Genomic DNA, 23128 nt, shown 5'->3' with positions numbered 1-23128 from the left:
AAAAAAAAATTGCAGCACGTTTGAAGTTTGCAAAAGAGCACCTGGATATTCCACAGCACTACTGGCAAAATATACTGTGGACAGATGAAACCAAAATTGAGTTGTTTGGGAAAAACACACAACACTATGTGTGGAGAAAAAAAAGGCACAGCACACCAACATCAAAACCTCATCCCCACTGTAAAACACGGCGGAGGGAGCATCATGGTTTGGGGCTGCTTTGCTGCCTCAGGGCCTGGGCGGATTGTTGTCATTGATGGGAATATGAATTCCAGAGTTTATCAGGACATTTTGCAGGAAAACGTACGACCATCTGTCCGCCAACTGAAGCTCCGCAGAGGATGGGTGATGCAACAGGACAATGACCCAAAGCATACAAGTAATTCAACAAAACAATGGCTTCAACAGAACAGAATACGCCTTCTGGAGTGGCCCAGTCAGAGTCCTGACCTCAACCCGATTGAAATGCTGTGGCATGACCTTAAGAGAGCAATTCACACCAGACATCCCAAGAATATTGCTACACTGAAACAGTTTTGTGAAGAGGAGTGGTCCAAAATTACTCCAGATCATTGTGCAGGTCTGATCTGCAACTACAGGAAACGTTTGGTTGAGGTTATTGCTGCCAAAGGAGGGTCAACCAGTTATTAAGTCCAAAGGTTCACATACTTTTTGTGAATGTTTCCATTTTATGTTCAATTAAAACATGACAACAGCTAATGTTTGTGTAGTATTATTTTAAGCAGACTGTGTTTTTCTATTGTTGTGACTTACATGACGTTTAGAGCGCATTTTATGGCCAATTCATGCAAAACTCCACGTAATCCCAAAGGGTTCACATACTTTTTCTTGCAACTGTACATGGGTAATTCTACAAATGTGGAAACTAGCCAGATTTTAAGCTCGATGTGTATCGGTGAGAATGACTGAGTGAAATTTGTAAACCTGTATTTACACGTAAATCTCTGGATAAAAAAAATAAGCAGCACCAAAGGAGATTTGTAGTTTTCAGTAGTCTGGTTGGCATAATCCCAGATGGAGTACTAAAAGTAATTAAGAAAATTAAGGGGAAAAATTGAGAAAAAAATTGAAAAAATTTAAACATTAACATAAAATTTAAACATTAAGAAATAAACATTATGGAAGCACAAGAAATAGAACATAGTCAAACTAGTGTCTTGGACTTTAAGAGAGCTAATTTCAATAAACTTAAAGAGAGCATGGGAAGGATTCCATGGATGAGAATCCTCAAGGGAAAAACAACTCAAGAAGCTTGGGAAATTTTTAAAAGTGAGATTACAAAAGCCCAGTCCAGCACAATACCAATGAAATAGAAAAATAAGAGCTCTCAAAAGAAACCAGCATGGTTGCATAAAGAACTCTCTGATAAATTGAAAGACAAATAGGACAAGTATAAAAAGTAGACAGAGGGACACATAACTAAGGCACAATATCAGCAAATAGCTCGAGCTTGCAAGATGAAATGAGGAAACCTACAGCTCAAAATGAATAAGGCTTGTGACAAAAGTCAAAAATAACAAAAAAAAGCTTCTGTCAACATGTAAAAAAACAATTAAAAAGTTAAGGATATGATTGGTTCATTACTGGGAGAAAGTGACAGGAAGGTGACAAGCAACAGAAAGCAGAACTACTTAACTTGTTTTTTGCATCTGTCTTTACACAAAGGGGAAAAAACAGTGCAACTATCAAAAACAGTACCGTAAACAACAGATTAGAAACACACATTAAGATAGGCAAGAAAATGGTAAGTGAGCACGTGTCCAGCCTAGACGAGTTCAAATCACCAGGACCAGATGGATTACACCCCAAGGTTCTCAAGGACCTGGCAAATGTGATTTCAGAACCACTGAAATATATCTTTCAGAGATTCTGGAACATTGGGGAACTTCCAGAGGACTGGGAAAGAGCTGATGTAGTTACCATCTTCAAAAAAGAAGATTCTGGAAAAGATAATCAAGCAACAAATCAGCAAACACCTAGAGGTAAACAGTCATTATCAAAAGCCAACATGGGTTTGTCAAAAACAGATCATGCCAGACAAATCTTACTGCATTCTTTGACCCAGGTGATAAAATTAGTGGACCAGAAGAATGCTGTAAATATAATTTACTTGGACTTCAGTAAGGTATTTGATAAAATAGACCACAACCTACTACTTGATAAGATAGAAAAATGTGGGTTAGATAGCATCACCACCAGATGTTTTCATAGCTGGCTCACCAGCCATACTCAGTGTGTGATCCTCAATGGAACTGCATGTACATGGAGGGAAGTGTGTAGTGGGGTGCCTCAGGGCTCTATTCTGAGCCCAGTGCTCTTCAACGTCTTCATCAATGATTTGGATGAGGGGATACATGGGGAACTCATCAAATTTGCAGACTACACCAAGCTGGCAGGAATAGCCAACACTCCAGAAGACAGGCTTAAGATACAGGAGGATCTTTACAGACTTGAACACTGGGCGCTATCTAACAAAATGAAATTCAATGGTGAGAAAAGTAAGGTTCTACATTTAGGCAATAAAAACCAAATGCATAGGTACAGTATAGGTGGTACCTTGCTCAATAGTAGTAACTGTGACAGGGACAATCACTTAAATATAAGCCAACAGTGTGCTGCAGCTGCCAAAAAAGCCAACATAGTGCTAGGCTGCATTAACAAAGGGATAGAATCAAGATCACATAAAGTTTTAATACTTTATAATGCCTTGGTAAGGCCACACTTGGAATACTGCATCCAGTTTTGGTCACCATGATGTAAAACAGATATTGAGATTCTAGAAAGAGTACAGAGAAGAACAACAAAGATGATTAGGGGACTGAAGGCTAAAACATATAAAGAACGGTTGCTGGAATTGGATATGTCTATTTTAATGAAGAGAAGGACTAGGGGTGACATGATAGCACTAATAATAGCACTAATCACTAATATCTGGTAGTCAGATTGTTGCAACCCCAACAACAAATAGATGTACAGATGACCAACTTACAAGGTGCCATGATTTAACTAATGCAGCAACTGGGATAAAATTTGCCTCAACTAACAAAAGGCAAGCATACTTACTTTTACTCTTGTTATTGTTAATTTGGAATCCAGACAAAAGGTGGAACTTTTTGTTCTTGTAAATTCTGGGGCAACTGCTAGTTTCATAGTCATAGAAATGGTATAGAAACTAAAGTTGCTGACCTAATCCCTATAAAGCACAATGATTCCTAAAATTATCTATGTTATCCAGTGGTATTAGGCTCACCATCTGGTTGTTTCTAGCCCATGGCAAGTTTAGCTTTAAGTAAGGTAGTGGTGATCTGTAACAACTGTAGTCAACAACAAAGCAAGAGAATCAGTTGCCACAATCCAAGTCTAAGCATTCAAAACAAGGTTGTGTTGTACAGGGAGTAAAGACTGTTGGAATTAATATCAGATTTCCCTTCTTGCAATTAAAATTGAGTTAATCCAAGTAGCAAGAATCAAGAAGCTTGGATTAATAATATTAGAAAAAAGGAATGAATAGAATGAATCAACTTTTATGTGAAATCTTTAAATTCTGTTGCAACCCCATCAACATTCAAAACATGTTCTTAAATATATACTGTATAGTTTTAAGAGAGCTATAAAGTTGTCTGTACTTATTGCCTTACCTAGTAAATTTAAAAAAAAATTTCCTTACCATCAGTAACTTGAACTTCATCATGAATTGGGGAAGATTTGCTCTGAGAAAGACTTAACATTGCAGTATCTTGGAGTATTTGTGAAGCAGTTGTCCCAGGAACCACACCAGTTAATAGCACTTCTATGTTTTCCTCTAATCTACTGCGGGCACGGCAGCATACAACAGCTAGGAAAAAATGTGCGACATATTTTTTAGTTTTGATAACTTTATCTGAGAGTATATTATACATGAAGAGCCATTGTAATATGTAGTAGACTCGTTACAATAGTAGTCGGCATCTTAATCTGAAGAATATGTCCATCATACTTACTTGAGTGTCCCAGTACCTTTATAACAATATTGACATATCTCTGAAATATATACCAAAATAACTTTTAATTCATTCATGAATCTTGGCCTTCTTTCATCTTAGTCTGAAGCTACAAACTGCTTGTCAAAGCTGCAAACATTGGATGTTTTTGCTCTGACAATATAAGAGGCAGCCTTTTCCCTGAAACTGTTTTGCTTTGAATCAATGAAGGTGGGGGGGAAGAGAAGGTTGACCCAGTTGTTTTGATAAGATAAGAAATAGTTGGGCTACAGAAAAGAAGTGAAACTTTGCATGTTAAACTAATTAGAGAATGTGATTCATGACATGTAATTAAGGGAGGGAATTGTGTATGATACGATGTGTTCAGGGGAGAAGAATTCAGATTCTGGCATCCATCCATGAGTGCCAATGCTTCGTTCTCATTATTATAGACTTTTAAGAAAAAACAATGCCTGAATGTTCTTTGATCTGTCTCATTAATCGGAACCATGACATCATGCCAGAATCTACTTTCTTTTCAAACAACCTGGGAGTCCTGAGTGCCAGCCACTGTCTCTAGCCTTGAGAGAAACTGGCAAAGATTCATGGAAAAATCTTCATCATGGGAAAAGAGAAACTGCTTGGAGACGGTGGACCTGGCAGCTACTGAGGAGGAAGTAACAGATAGCATGCTGTGGGAAGATGAGTTTGTGCAGGTCTCCCAATTTCAGGGAGAACACAAGCAGTTAGGAGAGCTTATCTGGTCGTCAGGCTGGAACCACTCCAGCGGAGACTTCAGATGCCTCAAATTACCCAGCAAGAAATTAGGACCGAAATTCTTGGGGCCTTTCCCCATTGTAAAGATCATCAACCCCATCACAGTAGAATTAAAACTCCCTAGGCTTTTAGGGAAAGTTCATCCTGTTTTCCACTGCAGCCTGCTGAAACCTTTTCGGGACTCCACCTTAAGACCTCCCACTAAGAAGACACCCGGGCCCCTCGTAGTAGCGGGTCAGAGACACTATGAAGTGAAAGGCATTCTTGACTCTAGAATCTTTAAAGGGAAATTGCAGTACCTAGTACAATGGAAGAGGTACTCGCTGTCTGAAGCTACTTGGGTGAAATCTAGCGATGTGAAGGCTGACCGACTCATCAAAAAGTTTCAAAAAAGGTACAAAGGGACTTAAACAATTGGAAAAAATTACAATTATCATTACTGGGAAGAATTGCAGTTGTTAAAATGAATGTTCTACCAAAGTTTCTCTTTTTGTTTCAAATGATACCTATACTGAAAAAGGATGCCAACCTTGATCAATGGCAGAAGGGTATTAACAAATTTATCTGGGCGGGGAAAAAACCAAGAGTTAAATTTAAGATTTTACAAGATGCCAGGGAAAGAGGGGGACTCAAGGCGCCGAATTTGAAATTGTACTATGATGCGGTTGCCTTGACCTGGATTAGTGATTGGCTTAATTTAACTAACAAGAGAATACTTCATCTTGAGGGATGGGATTTGGTATATGGATGGCATGCATATTTGCTTTATGATAAGAAGGTGGACAGGGCTTTTAAATCCCATATTCTTAGAAGTGCTTTATTGCGTGTCTGGAAAAAGTATTATTATAAGTTAAATTATAAAATACCGATTTGGGGAATTCCTGGACACGCGATAGAGGGCGTATCTATGGGAGTGAGTATGGATATGGTTTCTTATAAGGAACTACTTAGATTGCAAAGGAATGATTGGCAACTTAAACCATTAGAGGAGTTAAGACAAGAAAACATAAGTTACTCTTGGTTTCAATATACCCAATTGAAAGCTAGGTGGAAGTCAGATCAAAAGGTTGGCATCACAATTACAGATCAAAATTTAGTAAAGCAAATTAGAGATTTAAATTGTGCACATATAAAGAGGATATATAATGCTTTAATTGAATTGGATTCGGAAATGGAACTGGTTAAAGACTGCATGATAAAGTGGGCATAAAATATTCAGGAACCAATTTTGTTGGACACCTGGGAGATAATTTGGGTCAGAAATGTTAAAATTTACTCAGGCTCAAAATTTAAGAGAAAATTTTTATAAAATGTTTTATAGATGGCATCTGGATCCCAAGAAGTTGTCCAACATGTATCCTAATTTACAGTCTAAATGTTGGAGGTGTGGTAGTTTAGAAGCTACTTATTTTCACATGTGGTGGACTTGTAGAAATATAAAAGCTTTTTGGATCAAAATTTGGTGGAACATTCAAAAGATTTTTAAGAGAAAGATAAAGTTTTCTCCGCAATTGTTTCTATTGGGTATTGTTGTAGATTGTGATGTTAAAGAAACTAACTTGATGCTGAACATGATAACAGCAGCACGGTTACTGGTGGGACAATATTGGAAGAAGGATAGTTTGCCCACTATAGAAGAATAGGTGTTTAAAGATTCGAATCTTGCAGAAATGTCTAAGATTTCTGCTTATTTGAAAGATCATTCACAGGAAAGATATATTTCAGTTTGGAGGAGATGGATAAATTATATCCAGAACAAATATGGGACTAAAAAGTTCCATTTAGCTTATGAGTAGATTTTAGTGGGATATTGTTATTGGCACGTTGTTTGTAGTTATATCAAAGGGGAGTTAAAGCACATTATGAATTTGGTTAATTGTATATTATGTATAATTTTTATTTAGAATATGTTTATTGTAACTATAATCCTGTATTTAGCTCTGGGAAGTGGGGGGGGGGAAAGTGGGTGAGTTTGTGGTGGGAGGGATTTGGGGATATATTGTAAAATTTTGTTTTTGTAAAACTCTTTAATAAAAAATAAAAAAAAGTTTCAAAAAACCCCCAACAAACCAAGAGATAATCCCTGACATATACTTTTGTTTACATTACAGGATCTATCCTTTTTGTAAGGGGGGCCAGATGTCAATGCTGCAACCATTGGATGTTTTTGCTCTGACAATATAAGAGGCAGTCTTTTCCCTGAAACTGTTTTGCTTTGAATCAATGAAGCTGGGGGGGAGGGAGGAGGAGAAGGCTGACCCGGTTGATTTGATAAGATAAGAAATAGTGCACTACAGAAAGGAAGTGAAACTTTGCATGTTAAACTAATTGGAGAATGTGATTCATGACGTGTAATTAAGGGAGGGAATTGTGTATGATACGATGTGTTCAGGAGAGGAGAATTCATAATCTGGCATCCATCCATGAGTGCCAATGCTTTGTTCTCATTATTATAGACTTTTAAGAAAGCTATGCCTGAATGTTCTTTGATCTCTCTTATTAATCGGAACCATGACACTGCTTTTCAGTTCCTGCCTATTAGTATGTAGAGATATTGTCTATACAAGATACATGTTCATACACATTGGGCTATTTAGTGCAGATTTTAATCCAAGCAAGTGACTCTCAGGTATAGTTCAGGGGGCATCTGAATCTCTTATTATCCAGTAAGGATTTAGAGCTCCAATAAGCTGTGAAACACCTATTTAATTAAAAAGGAAGAAGATATAGAAGAAAGGCCTGATCTCAATGTAATCAACTGCGTATAGCCTTTCAAACACTATAGTAATCCAGGTAAGAGTGAATATAGAATTAAAAAGGCTTCCACTTTGCACATACTCAAAACAGCTCCTTCTGCAAATCCCAGTCCTTCAGATACTATGAATCAGATGCATTTAAAAGAAGTACAACTTAACACATTTTATGCCAGAATAATAGAAGGAAAAAGAAAAAAATGAAGAACAAGAAAACCAAATAATACGATCCAGATCCTAGATGAGCAGAGATATTGCTTTGAAGAGTAGAATTCTCCCCTTATCCTGAGGTTGATCATGATGACTCATAGTACTGATTTATGCTTTATTAGTCCAAACTTCCTTTCATATACAGAATATTCATTGAACAAATACAGATGAAACTCGAAAAATTAGAATATCGTGCAAAAGTTCATTTATTTCAGTAATGCAACTTAAAAGGAGAAACTAACATATGAGATAGACTCATTACATGCAAAGCAAGATAGTTCAAGCCATGATTTGTCATAATTGTGATGATTATGGCGTACAGCTCATGAAAACCCCAAATCCACAATCTCAGAAAATTAGAATATTACATGCAATCAATAAAACAAGGAGTGTACATAGAACAATATCGGACCTCTGAAAAGTATTAGCATGCATATGTACTCAGTACTTGGTTTGGGCCCCTTTTGCAGCAATTACTGCCTCAATGCGGCGTGGCATGGAAGCTATCAGCCTGTGGCACTGCTGAGGTGTTACGGAAAACCAGGATGCTTCAATAGCGGCCTTCAGCTCTTCTGCATTGTTCGGTCTCATGTCTCTCATCTTTCTCTTGGCAATGCCCCATAGATTCTCTATGGGGTTCAGGTCAGGCGAGTTTGCTGGTCAATCAAGCACAGTAATCACACGGTCTTTGAACCAGGTTTTGGTGCTTTTGGCAGTGTGGGCAGGTGCCAAGTCCTGCTGGAAAATGAAGTCAGCATCCCCATAAAGCTCGTCTGCAGAAGGAAGCATGAAGTGCTCCAAAATCTCCTGGTAGATGGCTGCGTTGACCCTGGACTTAATGAAGCACAGTGGACCAACACCAGCAGATGACATGGCTCCCCAAATCAACACAGACTGTGGAAACTTCACACTGGACTTCAAGCATCTTGCAGTGTGTGCCTCTCCATTCTTCCTCCAGACTCTGGGTCCTTGGTTTCCAAATGAGATGCAAAAGTTGCTCTCATCAGAAAAGAGGACTTTGGACCACTGAGCAACAGACCAGCTCTGTTTTTCTTTAGCCCAGGTAAGATGCTTCTGACGTTGTTTGTTGTTCAGGAACGGCTTGACAAGAGGAATACGATATTTGAAGCCCATGTCCAGGATCCGTCTGTGTGTGGTGGCTCTTGATGCACTGACTCCAGCCTCAGTCCACTCCTTGTGAAAGTCCCCAACACTTTTGAATGGCCTTTTCCTGACAATCCTCTCCAGGCTGCGGTCATCCCTGCTGCTTGTGCACCTTTTTCTTCCACACTTTTCCCTTCCACATAACTTTCTATTAATGTGCTTTGATACAGCACTTTGGGAACATCCAACTTCTTTTGCAATTACCTTTTGAGGCTTTCCCTCCTTATGGAGGGTGTCAATGATGGTTTTCTGCACAACTGTCAGGTCAGCAGTCTTCCCCATGATTGGGATTCCCACTGAACCAGACTGAGAGACCATTTAAAGGCTCAGGAACCCTTTGCAGGTGTTATGGCTTAATTAGCTGACAAGAGTGGGACACTTTGAGCCTAGAATATTGCACCTTGTCACAATATTCTAATTTTCTGAGATTGTGGATTTGGGGTTTTCATGAGCTGTACGCCATAATCATCACAATTATGACAAATCACGGCTTGAACTATCTTTCTTTGCATGTAATGAGTCTATCTCATATATTAGTTTCCCCTTTTAAGTTGCATTAATGAAATAAATGAACTTTTGCACGATATTCTAATTTTTTGAGTTTCACCTGTATATTGGGTGAATATCTCAGATTATGTTAGGCTTCCCCCCAGTCTGATACTGCAATTAGAAGGCTTATAGATAGAGATTCAAAAACATTAGCTCTTGAAAAGATGGCTTTAGTAGAGATACTGGAAAAGCTGGTAGTATGAAGAAAATCACCTTTGTGAAAATTCAATACAGCTCTAAGATGTAATCTTACGTCTCTTTCTCCTGTCTATATGTCCGGTGAGCTGCCCTGACTGAGACTAACTTACTATCTGGTTCCAAGTGGAGGATTTTTATTTATTCATTTACTTTTCATATGCCTTTTGGTGAAAACATCTGCAAAAAAATTGTTGTTCTGTGTATTGGAGATACGATGTGTGCTAAGGTACAAGGACTAGAGACATTGGAATAAAGCAGGTATGATGTTGGAGAGAGGATCCCTGTAGGAAGAACCTGTGAGGACCCAGGAGGAACAAGCAGAATGAGACAGGGAGTTCAGAGAAGCAATTGAGGGGATGAAAACTTGAATTGAGAAAAAATGGAGCAAAATTCAGTGAAGGAAGATGTGACAAGAGGCTCAAAAAAGAGTTATTCTTCTTTCCCTCCTCCTCTCGCAATAGTAAAATTAACACTTATTTGAATAATGAAATGAGACAGTGAATAGACTGTAATTTGTTTTGTATATAAATGTATGTTAATATAGTAGTCTGTGGAAATAATGTCAGTGTACACTAGAAATAAACCCAAATTATTTTCTTAGCACTTTAAAAATAAACAATACTTTAGTTTTTAGAATTATACTGTTTCTTTCTCTGTATGTGTACTTATGTAGAAAGTTCTTGTTCCTTCCCCACACCAACAATGATATAGTTGACTGAGACCCATCTGTTTCTGACTAAGAATAGTAATTAATGCCTCTATATTGTTACTGCAGTGGACTAGCTTGGTCAGGCCCTTGGCTTCTGATCTTGCCCTCTGGAATATCACTCCACCAGAAATTGAGACTGTGTTTAATTCCCAAGTCTGAAGTCCTGGGTATGTGACTGAGTCTGTGTCCTAGTTACACTGATTTGGTTGGTTTTTGTTTTGGGCACTGTATATGTTATTTATTGTTTTGTTATGATACTTGTATCTTGTTTTTACTCAGTCTGGTGAGAGTCATGCATTTCAGATAAAGTGACTGATTGGTCAAATAAAGAAACAAGCAAGCAAAGAAATAAATCTAGCACTCACATCCTCTCGCTATTCCCATTTTCATCTACATTAATGCAGGCCACAAAGTGACCACTGGCATGTGTGATTACAAGGAATGGTTCAATAAACTTGACATCCAGCTTTCTAGAGAAGGTTGTAAGGAGGAAGATGCATTCAAGTTTACAGTTTTCAACAATAATGAAAACTGTAAACTTGAATGCATTTGGTTCAATATAAAAGGGGGTGGGGAAATGACATTGCCATAGGTGTATAATATAGGCCACCCAACCAAAAAGAGGAAATAGGTGAACTTTTTGCTAGTCAGCTAACTAAGGTATGTAGGAAGCACATCACAGTAGTAATGGGGGACTTTAACAACCCTGACATCAACTGGGAGACAAACTCCGCAACAAGTGGAAGATCAAACAGATTCCTGACAAACCTAGCAGACAACTTTGTCTCCTAAAAAGTAGAGAAGGGAACTAGGGGATTAGCCATATTGGATCTAATTCTCACTAACAGAGATGAAATGATAGAAGGTGTTGAAGCCACAGGAACCTTGGGGGGAAGTGATCATGCAATGTTGGAATTCAACATTATGGAAGCACAAGCAATAGAACACAGTCAAACTAGAGTCCTGGACTTTAAGAGAGCTAATTTCAATAAATGTAGAGAGAGCTTGGGAAGGATTCCATGGATGAGAATCCTAAAGGGGAAAACAACTCAAGAAGCTTGGGAAATTTTGAAAAGTTAGATAATAAAGGTCCAGTCTAGCAAAATACCAACAAAGAAGAAAAATAACAGCTCTCAAAAGAAACCAGCATGGCTGCATAAAGAACTCTCTGATAATTGAAAGATAAAAAGGTCAAGTATAAAAAGTGGAAAGAGAGGCACATAACTAGGCAAGAAGGTGACAAGCAACAGGGAGAAAGCAGAACTATTTAACTCATTTTTTGCATCTGACTTTACACAAAGGGAAAAAAACAGTCCAACCTATCAAAAACAGTGCCATAAAAAACAGAAGAGAAACACAAGTTAAGATAGGCAAGAAAATGGTAAGTGAGTACCTGTCCAGTCTAGACGAGTTTAAATCACCAGGACCAGATAGATTACACCTCAAGGAACTGGCAGATATGATCTCAGAACCACTGAACTATATTTTTCAAAGATCCTGTAGCACTGGGGAACTACCAGAGGATTAGAAAAGAGCTGATGTAGTTCCCATCTTCAAAAAAGGAAAAAAAATGGATCCAGAAAATTACAGACCTATCAGCCTGACCTCAATACTTGGGAAGATTCTGGGAAATATAATCAAATAACAAATCAGCGAGCACCTAGAGGCAAACAAAGTCATTACTAAAAGCCAACATGGGTTTGTCAAAAACAGATCATGCCAGACAAATCTTATTGCATTCTTTGACCAAGTGATAAAATTAGTGGATCAGAGGAATACTGTGGATATAGTTTACTTGGACTTCAATAGGGCATTTGATAAAGTGGATCACAACCTTCTACTTGACAAGATAGAAAAATGTGGGTTAGACAGAATCACCACCAGATGGATTCGTAGCTGGCTGACCGGCCATACTCAGTGTGTGGTCCTCAATGGAACAGCATCTACATGAAGGGAAGTATGTAGTAGGGTGCCCCAGTGCTCTGTTCTGGGCCCAGTGCTCTTCAACATCTTCATCAACGATTTGGATGAGGGGATAGATGGGGAACTCATCAAATGTGCAGACGACACCAAGCTGGCAGGAATAGCCAATACTCCAGAAGACAGGCTTAAGATACAGGAGGATCTGGACAGACCTGAACACTGGGCGCTATCTAACAAAATGAAATTCAATGGTGAAAAAAATAAGGTTCTACAAGAAAAACCAAATGTACAGCTATAGTATAGGGGGTACCTTGCTCAATAGTAATAACTGTGAGAGGGATCTTGGAGTCCTAGTGGACTCCTTAAATCACTTAAATATGAGCCAGCAGTGTGCTGCAGCTGCCAAAAAAGCCAATACAGTGCTAGGCTGCATTAACAGAGGAATAGAATCAAGATCATGTGAAGTATTAATATCCCTTTACAATGCCTTGGTAAGGCCACACTTGGAATACTGCATCCAGTTTTGGTCACCACAATGTAAAAAAGATGTTGAGACTCTAGAAAGAGTACAGAGAAGAGCAACAAATATGATTAGGGGACTTGAGACTAAAATATATAAGGAATGGCTGCTGGAATTGGGTATGTCTCGTTTAATGAAGAGAAGGACGAGGGGGGACATGATAGCAGTGTTCCAATATCTCAGGGGCTGTCACAAAGAGGAGGGACTCAAGCCATTCTCCAAAGCGCCCAAAGGCAGGACAAGAAGCAATGGATGGAAACTAATCAAGGAGAGAAGCAACCTAGAACTAAGGAGAAACTACCTGACAGTTAGAACAATTAACCAGTGGAACAACCTGCCTCCAGAAGCTGTGAATGCTCCAATACTAGAAGCTTTTAAGAAGAGACTGGACAGCCATTTGTCCGAAATGGTATAGGATTTCCTGCCTGAGCAGGGGGTTGGACTAGATGACCTCCAAGGTCCCTTCCAACTTGATGATGATGATGATGATGATGATGATGACAGTAGAATGCCACTAGAATGGTGAAGGGAACTTCCTAGCAATGTCAGCCAGCAATATATTTGTGGCAAGATTTGGCAAGATTCAGTTGCTTGGGATTCCTAGAGAAAGCAGGAGCCTCCAGAATGGGGGGATGATGTAGAAGTGTTAGGAAGTGATAGCTCAGCTAGGCATGAAATAGTGACAGTCAAGCAGAAGAATGAAATCATTATTATAGACAAACTTAACTACAGTATAAGCAAATGATCAGGATGGTTGTCATGCTGGTACAGGTAGTCCTCATGTTATGAAAACAATTAGGACCAGAAATTCCATTACTAAGTGATGTAATTGTAAAACACAACATCACATGAGCACGTTGCTTAGAGATGGCAATTCCAATTGCCATTATTAAGCAAGGACCATGTGAGTCTTTTTTTAAAAAAAATTATTAGTTTTTATAGAGTTGGGGAGGCGGGTAAGGGGGTGGGAATTAGGGTTAGGGTGCAGGGAGGGTTGGGGGTAAGGGTTGGGGTTTCCCCCAATAACATTCAATATTTGGCAAACAGCATATTGTCTGGGTAAATCTATATAAATAGAAATGGTAAAAGTAACAATTGATAACAATAATAAGTATAGTAAATTATCATAAACAATACTAAGTTTTCAATGTATAGTATTAAATTCAAAATTACATATCACATTCCTTTCTCTCTAACTCACTTATTTAGCCATTGATAAAATTTATTCCAAGTTCTATAATAAACTGAATGCTCCTTTTCTTTAATCTCTAAAGTTAATCTATCCATTTCTGCACAATTCAATATTTTCTTAATTAATACTTCTTCAGTCAGTAACTTTTCATTTTTCCAGTATTGGGCATACATAATTCTCACTGTTGTTAATACATGTAACATTAGGTATCCACTCTCCTTGTCATAGTTGGGACCTATCATTCCTAACAGAAACAATTCTGGTTTAAATTCTATTTGTTTTTTAATCATCTTCTCCAACCATAAATGTATCTTAAGCCAGAACCTTTTAGCTTTAGGACATGACCACCACATATGATAATGACCATGTGAGTCTTTAAGGATGAAACTCACATGATCATGTCTTCTGACTTCTTGCTGGTTTCTCCATTGACTGCATGTGGAAAATCAGCAGGGAACATTGGAAATTGCTATTATGTGACTGCAGCTCACTGCAATGTCATAATCATGGGCTGTATACCAAGTGACTATGGAATGTTGCAATGGCCAGACTCCAAGTATCATTTGTTTAGTACTGTGATAATTTTGAACAGTCACTGAATGAATAGACTATCTGTGGTTAAACCAGCAATGAGAGCATTGTTTCAATGTGGCATTCATCTACGTTTTACTATCAGATTGCAATTAATGGTGAGAGGAAAAATGATATTTAACATTTAAAAGTCTTTTTAAAAAATAGAAATGGGCTATGAATTGCCAACCTCTATTAAAGTTCAGATGATTAGGGATGCCTTAATGTCAAGGCATAACCAGATGGACTATCTCAGAAATGGAGGAAAGGCTAAAAATATTATTCTCCCAATATGTCAAATATATCTTCTATTTAATATATCAGTTCAGCTTCTATGTGCAAAATTGCTTAGCCAGAAAAGTTTTTCTTCTGCTGCAGTGGTTTCGCAAATTGAACCTGGGAGAGTAAAATGTTTAGGTCACCAGACAGAGGTAAGAAAGAGCCATAAGGAACAAAAGGGGTTAGATTTGCATGACAGAAAATCAGCCTGTTCATTTCCATATTCCTGTGGTTACTTCCAATTAATTTTGGGGTGGTTTTTATTTCTGAGCCTTCTGAGATTGGGACGCTCATATCCTGAAGAGCCAGTTCTTTAAGATTTGCATCTATATTCAAATGAGTATTAATGTTTCCACTGAATTCATTAGTTAAATGAGCTTATCCTATATTTCATCATATACAGTCATGGCCGAAATTGTTGGCACCCCAGAAATTTTTCCAGAAAATCAAGTATTTCTCACAGAAAAGTATTGCAGGAACACATGTTTTGCTATACACAGGTTTATTCCCTTTGTGTGTATTGGAACACAACAAAAAAGGGAGGAAAAAAAGCATATTGGATATAATGTCAAACAAAACTCCAAAAATGGGCCGGACAAAATTATTGGCACCCTTAACTTAATATTTGGTTGCACACCCTTTGGAAAAAATAACTGAAATCAGTTGCTTCCTATAACCATCAATAAACTTCTTATACCTCTCACCCGGAATTTTGGACCACTCTTCCTTTGCAAACTGCTCCAGGTCTCTCTTATTGGAAGGGCACCTTTTCCCAACAGCAATTTTAAGATCTGTCCACAGGTGTTCAATGGGATTCAGATCTGGACTCATTGCTGGCCACTTCAGAACTCTCCAGCGCTTTCTTGCCATCCACTTCTGGGTGCTTTTTGACATATGTTTGGGGTCATTGTCCTGCTGGAAGACCCAAGATCTCGGACGCAAACCCAGCTTTCTGACACTGGGCTCTACAGTGCGACCCAAAATCCTTTGGTAATCCTCAGATTTCATGATGCCTTGCACACATTCAAGGCACCCAGTGCCAGAGGCAGCAAAACAACCCCAAAACATCATTGAACCTCCACCATATTTCACTGTAGGTACTGTGTTCTTTTCTTTGTATGCCTCATTTCGTTTTCGGTAAACAGTAGAATGATGTGCTTTACCAAAAAGCTCTATCTTGGTCTCATCTGTCCACAAGACGTTTTCCCAGAAGGATTTTGGCTTACTCAAGTACATTTTGGCAAACTGTAATCTTGCTTTTTTATGTCTCTGTGTCAGCAGTGGGGTCCTCCTGGGTCTCCTACGATAGCATTTCATTTCATTTAAATGTTGACGGATAGTTCACGCTGACACTGATGCTCCCTGAGCCTGCAGGACAGCTTGCATTCCTTTGGAACTTGTTTGGGGCTGCTTATCCACCATCCGGACTATCCTGCGTTGCAACCTTTCATCATTTTTTCTCTTCCGTCCATGACCAGAGAGATTAGCTACAGTGCCATGGGTTGCAAACTTCTTGATAAAGTTGCGCACTGTGGACAAAGGCAAATCTAGATCTCTGGAGATGGACTTGTAACCTTGAGATTGTTGATATTTGTCCACAATTTTGGTTCTCAAGTCCTCAGACAGTTCTCTTCTCCTCTTTCTGTTGTCCATGCTTAGTGTGGCACACACAGACACACAATGCAAAGACTAAGTGAACTTCTCTCCTTTTTATCTGCTTTCAGGTGTGATTTTTATATTGCCCATACCTGTTACTTGCCCCAGGTGAGTTTAAAGGAGCATCACATGCTTGCAACAATCTTGTTTATCCACAATTTTGAAAGGGTGCCAATAATTTTGTCCAACCCATTTTTGGAGTTTTGTTTGACATTATGTCCAATTTGCTTTTTTTCCTCCCTTTTTTTGTTGTGTTCCAATACACACAAAGGGAATAAACCTGTGTATAGCAAAACATGGAAAAATTTCTGGGGTGCCAACAATTTCGGCCATGACTGTATGTTCTCTTTAAATTGGTCAACTATGAATAACCACATCCTGATCCAACAATTGAAAGTTAGTCACATACTGTATATTCAACTTGTAAATGTCACATCTTATTACCCATTTGGCAGAGATATCAAAGACAGCTTTTAGCCTTGCTATGAAGTTAGCATGCATATCTAGATGGTTCTTGTAATGTATTGGGATTTTACTTGAACTGTTTTCATGTGTCTTTTGAATGCTGTTTAAGGTTGCTCAGTTGAGGTCTCTGTGTAACCGTCACTGACTAGCCAGACTTGCTGTCTCCAAGAAGATCATTGGATGAGTTGAGTGGGTTCCTTTAAACCTATTGGCCGCCACCTAGTGGCCAACCATATATGTAGCTGCGCAGAAGCCTCTGATTCAGTTCTGTTCCTGTTTACCTCAATAAAGAAATGTTCCTGTTTGAAACCTTGTCTTGCTTCCTGCCTCCAAAGAACTTGCTACACAACAGTTCTGTTGCAGATCTTTTGATCAAAACACTATCATAAATCTTATATGAGACCTATCAATAGAACTTTAATGTGAAATTTCACCTTTTGCTTCTGCCATTGCATGATCTAATTATCATAGGCTGCCAAAATTTTGAATTCTTCCCTTTTGCCTTACAAATTTCTGTAACAGCTGTATTCAATAGCAAAAAAAAAGTTTTAGCTGCCCAATTAGCATAAAGTCAATCATAAAATTGTCATACAAATTGATTTTTTAAAAAAGTGAGCTCCCCCTCCAATTTAAATCTTAAAATTAAAATGGGAGGTAATACCAATAGTCTTAATAAACAATTAATGACTGCTCTACAGCATATCGAACTGTGCATCCCTCACCATTTTAGAGGCAACTCCAAACACACTGTTCAGCCAGGCATATGTAGAACAACAACAGATTTTATGGTCAAACAGCACTAAGTAAATTACTACTAATATTTTTCTTTCTTAAAATGCACACTTTTGATATTGTTTTAAGCTATGCTGGTGATGCTTTACAATAGCTGCCTTTGGGAGTTTTCTTGTAAACCACTCTGGATTTCACATTTAATTTAACCACATTTTTTAACCACAGTTTCCCTCCACCCAGTGCGCTCCCAGAGAGGGCCTCCTCAGGGTGCCACCTGTCAGAGAATGTCGTCTGGTGGCCTCCAGGGGGAGGTCCTTCTCTGTGGGCGCCCCGGATTTATGGAATCATTTGCCGGTTGAGCTCCGGATGGCGCCCGACCTTCGCTCCTTCCAACGCAATCTGAAGACTTATTTGTTCGAACAAGCCGGCCTGGCCTGATGGGGGATGGGTTTAGGTTTCATTGCTATTTTAAATGTATTTTAATCTACTGTTTTAACTTGGGCATCTTGTTTAATTCTTTTTTAGTTTTTGTATTCCTGTACTTTTATATGTTTGCCCTGTTCACCACCCTGAGTCCTTCGGGAGAAGGGCGGTATATAAATAAAATTATTATTATTATTATTATTATTATTATTATTATTATTATTATTATTATTATTATTATTATTATTATTATTATTATTATTATTTATTATATCAAACAATACCTTTAATATTCTTGGTTCAGCTTTTTCATACTAAGATACAATTCAGTTGATACTCTAAGGTTATAAGATTGCAGCCATGATCCAAGATACTGTTGGCTATGCTTCAAGTCTCTGATTACATTAAAGCTAATACATTAAAATCTCCAATCACTGTTATGCATGGGAGATTCTGAATGCATAATTGTGGCTTGGCAAATCATAAATTCTCAGATTCGCATATTATGCCTAAATTATTCTTCAGATGGTATTTAAATTCAAAATAGAGAATAAATAACCTCCTCTGTCTACTTGCTAGCTTCTATGAGCCTCTATCCTTGCATACAGTTATTTCACCTATTTTAAATGGGAGAAAGAGAAGTAGTTTCTCTTCTCTAACCTGCTAATTTTTCTTTTTTTGAAACAGTAAATGCCAAACAGAGGGGAAAGTATGTTCTGCTATTCTCCTCCTTTCTCCATAAACTAGTGTAGAACAAACTGCTGAAAAAGTAGTAGATGTGATGATAGTTGGAGAGAATTCAATCTGTATAGAATTACTTTGTCAATCCTGAGCTATCTTCCAGTTTTCCAGGAAACAGCAGTTTGTCAAGCCCTATTGCATACCAAATGGGACATGCATTTCTTTACTATACCACAAGAAGAAGGCACTGATTGATTATAATAGCAATAGTAATTTACTTGGTCATTTGAATGTTTGTGTTAAATTTACTTTATCTACTATTCCATTTATTTTAGCTTGGATCATAGCTGGAAAATGTTCATTTTACTCTACCCAATTTTAATGTAATTGCTCATAGATACCTGGAGCTAATTCACTGGGTGGAGCTTCAGAAATTCCATAAATTGGGTAGATCCAACGGAGTCCTTTAAGTTCTTCATCCTCTATTATTACAGATTGGCTGAGAAATATAAGCAACTTTAATATTAACATTATCACTTTAAAAAAACTAGTACAATCATTACTTCATGACTTTATCTATCCATTTAAAACTTGTTTGAAATTTCTTGTATCAATAATATATCTGATACAAAATCTAGTTTAAAAATGTACTTCTTAGAAAATTATGCCATGTACTAGGGCTGATGCCATTTCATAATATATGCCATCCACCAAGCAATTAAAGTGGCTTTGGTACAAAAACTTAATGTAACATCAAAACAGAAAGGAAATAACAACACATGCATTGATGATATACCTCATTATAGCCTCTTTTACAGCTACCAATATTACATTATTTATAACAGAGATACTGACTCCCTCAATTAATCATTAGTTTTAATTTGTTTTGCTTTAATCAGCAAAGATGGCAATTTGGCTCATCTTATATAATCATCATTCCATTGAGTTTAGTGGCTGAAAAGTATCCAAAGCATAAATGTTGAATTTTCATGAATAGATATGTTACAGATTATGAGTTGGCTAGACCAAAAAGCACCCTCTTGGGTAGTTAACAAATCTTATGAAAGAGTTGTCCAAGAGTTGTAACCAAAGATGACTTTGTCACACTTATACAGTCTAATAATTTCAGGCAGTACAGAATTATCTAAAGTTTTATAGTATGAAATTCTTAAGAATTTCAAATTTAAATCAACATTTGTTATGGATATCTAATGTTTAAAATACTTACCTGTTTACTGCTTCCTTTAATTCAAATGTGTCATCATAAGTCCAGTTTTCTTCATGTATCTTCTTAACTTCAATAACAAGAAAAGTTTCATAGAGTTTCATAGAAAGAGGGGCAAATAATACGGGAATATCAAGCTTGCTTTTTTGAGGTAAAATTATTCCTAAAAAGCAGAAAATTAAATAGTATAAATAATTGGTTTGTCATTTTAAAAATATGCAGTATAAAAGGAAACACAATTATTTATAAAGAACTCCTTTTCCTACTAAAAAAAATCCAGTCATATATAAACAACATTGAAACCATTATTTCTCAGAAACAGGTAACCAGTTTACAAGTGTTTGATATCCAAATAGTGGTGCTTATCTAATCTACACTTTTGCTTCTTTAATTTCACCCTTATCTAATACAACCATGAGATTATTCCTCTCTCTCTTAGGTTAATTTAGACAAAATATATCGGTATCTCTCTTTCTAACGGACAACCTTTAGCCTTCCAAAGGATTTACCACCCCGACTTGGTGAAATGATCCCTGGCTCCAGGACCTTGAGACCAATTCAGGAAGAAAAATAAGCTACCCCAAGGGTCACTCTTAAAGCTGACAGAGACAGGGAAGCTAAGAATATTCCACAAATAGCGATAAGGGGAGCAAGAACTTTTGTGAAAGCCAAATGACTCTTAAGAGAAATAACTTTATAAACAATCATTAAAAGGTACTGGTAAATCATCTGAATATTGTTGCCAACAGGACAAGGCTGTTAACATTTGTTTAAGTTTAGATGCTAGGTGATGAAATCTACACTTCAGAAAACACTCCTCTAATTATGTGAGCATAAATGTTGAATTTTCATGAATAGATATGTTACAGGTTATGAGTTGGCCAGACCAAAAGCACAAAATGCTGGTCCTTCATTCGGTCAGTGTGGGGAAAAAGTTGTTTTTAAAGGAACTACAATACAGGAAAACATGTCTTGACACAGAAGGAAAAAGTTCATTAAATAGTGTGTTTTAGGAATAAGTAAATTTGGATGAACCAGAATGGGCAGGTTCAACTCATATTATATAAAACCCTTGGTATGGGAACAAAAAAAAGACCTGAGTGCAACTATTATTAGTTTTTAAAAGTGTGCTAAATATATGTTTGATTAAAACTTAATAAATGACAAGGTCATATGTTTTAGAATTAATATCTAGTAGGTAGGTAGGTGGGTAGTATACAAGGTACAGCAATTACTTCCTCAACAATTTGCAAGAAATGCTAAATGCAACATCAAGAAAGAATGTAAAACTACTATAATGTGATCAGAGTGCAAAAATAGAAGAAACGGAGGAATCTGTAATAACAAATTGATTTGCATTGGATAAATACAATCATACATGAGACATATAATAGAGTTTTCTGAAAAAAACATACATTAATACCCGATTTGACATGGAAAAGATGGACTCAGAATATAACAGCAAGCTATATTATAGTTCAATGAAATATGTAAAGAGTAAAAGATTTAAGTAACAAACAGAGCATGCTATCATGATAGTTTATTTTAAAATATAAGACAACCACCAAAAAAAATTAGACTTAAACTAAAATACTTAATAGTGATCATGGAAGAAATCTTGTCAAGACAAAAGCAGAAGACAGAAAACTATACTGAAATCCTTTACAAGCAGGATTATAGAAAGACAAAAACATTAGCAGAGAAAATATGTTCATATTCTATTCCACTAGATCAGGGGTGTCAAACTGCCGGCCCGCAGGCCAGTTGCCTCATGCGGAGGCAATGCAGAAAAAGTTGCAATACGTCACGACATGTCATGTGATGCAGCGAGTTTGACACCCATGCACTAGATACTAGGATATGATAGGCAATAGTTTCAAATAGGATATATACAATAATGTGAAATAGAAAGTCTACAAACTCCTGTTAAAATGCCAGATTTTTGCGACGTAAAAAAAAGTCAGACTAAGGTAACTCACGTCAGAATTGTTTCCATATTTATTATAACATATAAGCTGTACAATTCAACTGAAAAACAAACTGGAATCTTTTAGGGGGGAAATAACAATAAAAAACTTACAGTAATGTAATTGCATAAGTGTGAGCCCCCTAAAACTAATATTTTGTTGAAACATCATTTGATTTTATGATAGCATTCAGTCTTTTGGTGTAGGAGCCTACAGCATGGCACATTTTGCCTTGGGAATCTTTGCCCACTCTTCTTTGCAAAAGCACAGTCAGATAGCAAGGGTACCTCCGGTGCACAGCCATCTTCAGGTCACCCTGCAGATTTTCAATTGGATCCAAGTCCAGACTCTGGCTGGTCCTGTCCAAAACTTTGATCTTTTTCTGGTGAAGCTATTTTTTTACCGATTTCAAGCTAAGCTTTGGGTCATTGTCATGTTGAAAGATAAAATTCCTCTTCAACCTCAGTATTTTAGCAGAAAGCTGCCCCAAAGCATAATGCTTCACCATGAGCATGGTGTATATTTTTGGTAAGGTGCAGCGTTGTTTTTGCATCAAACATACTTTCCGTAATTATGGCCAAAAAAGTTCAACCTTGGACTTATCAGACCATAACACATTCTCCCACATGCTTTTGTCAGACTTGATGTAGGTTTTTGCAAAATGTAGCTGGGCTTGGATATTTTTGTTCTTAAGAAAAGGATTCTGTCTTGCCATGCTACCCTACAGCCCAGACAAATGAAGAATATGGGAGATTATGTGGTAGTGATTGCCAGACATTCCTGCAGCTCCTTTAATGTTGCTGTAGGTCTCTTGGTAACTGTTTGGACTAGGTTTTTTTCAGTTTTTGGTTATGTCACTATTGTGCCATATTTTCTCCACTTGTTGATGACTGTCTTCACTTTGTTTGATGGAATATCCAATACTTTGGGAATTTTCTAAAATCAGAAAGGGTGATTAAATACTTAAACCTGAGATAAGAAGGTAATAACCTTTTGAAGAGGTGTGTTCATTATGAAAGTAAAAACAAAGTGAAAATCTAGTCTATTGTGATCTATTAAGAAGACAAAGGTAAAGCCAATCAATAGCCGTTGGAGATCCAGTCGATCCGAATCCGACCGATTGCGATTAAGAATCCTCACCAGGTCTTATCTCGC

At 37.4% G+C, this 23128-nt stretch overlaps 1 protein-coding gene across 1 annotated transcript in view; it reads right to left on the bottom strand.

The window, feature by feature from the left end:
* CFAP47 (cilia and flagella associated protein 47) overlaps positions 1–23128 on the bottom strand; it is a 198066-nt gene that overhangs the window by 20082 nt on the left and 154856 nt on the right. Inside the window, exons 58-60 of the mRNA XM_081326237.1 lie at positions 20010–20169; positions 19183–19280; positions 3689–3856 (exon numbers count right to left, since the gene is read on the bottom strand). Of these exons, the coding sequence (XP_081182363.1) occupies positions 3689–3856; positions 19183–19280; positions 20010–20169 (426 nt within the window). The remainder of the gene's footprint in view (positions 1–3688; positions 3857–19182; positions 19281–20009; positions 20170–23128) is intronic.

Source organism: Vipera berus, assembly GCF_964194415.1.
Source record: "Vipera berus genome assembly, chromosome: 4".
NCBI lineage: Eukaryota > Metazoa > Chordata > Lepidosauria > Squamata > Viperidae > Vipera > Vipera berus.
Note: the sequence above shows the minus strand (reverse complement) of the source record. Positions and strands in the feature narration are given on the sequence as shown.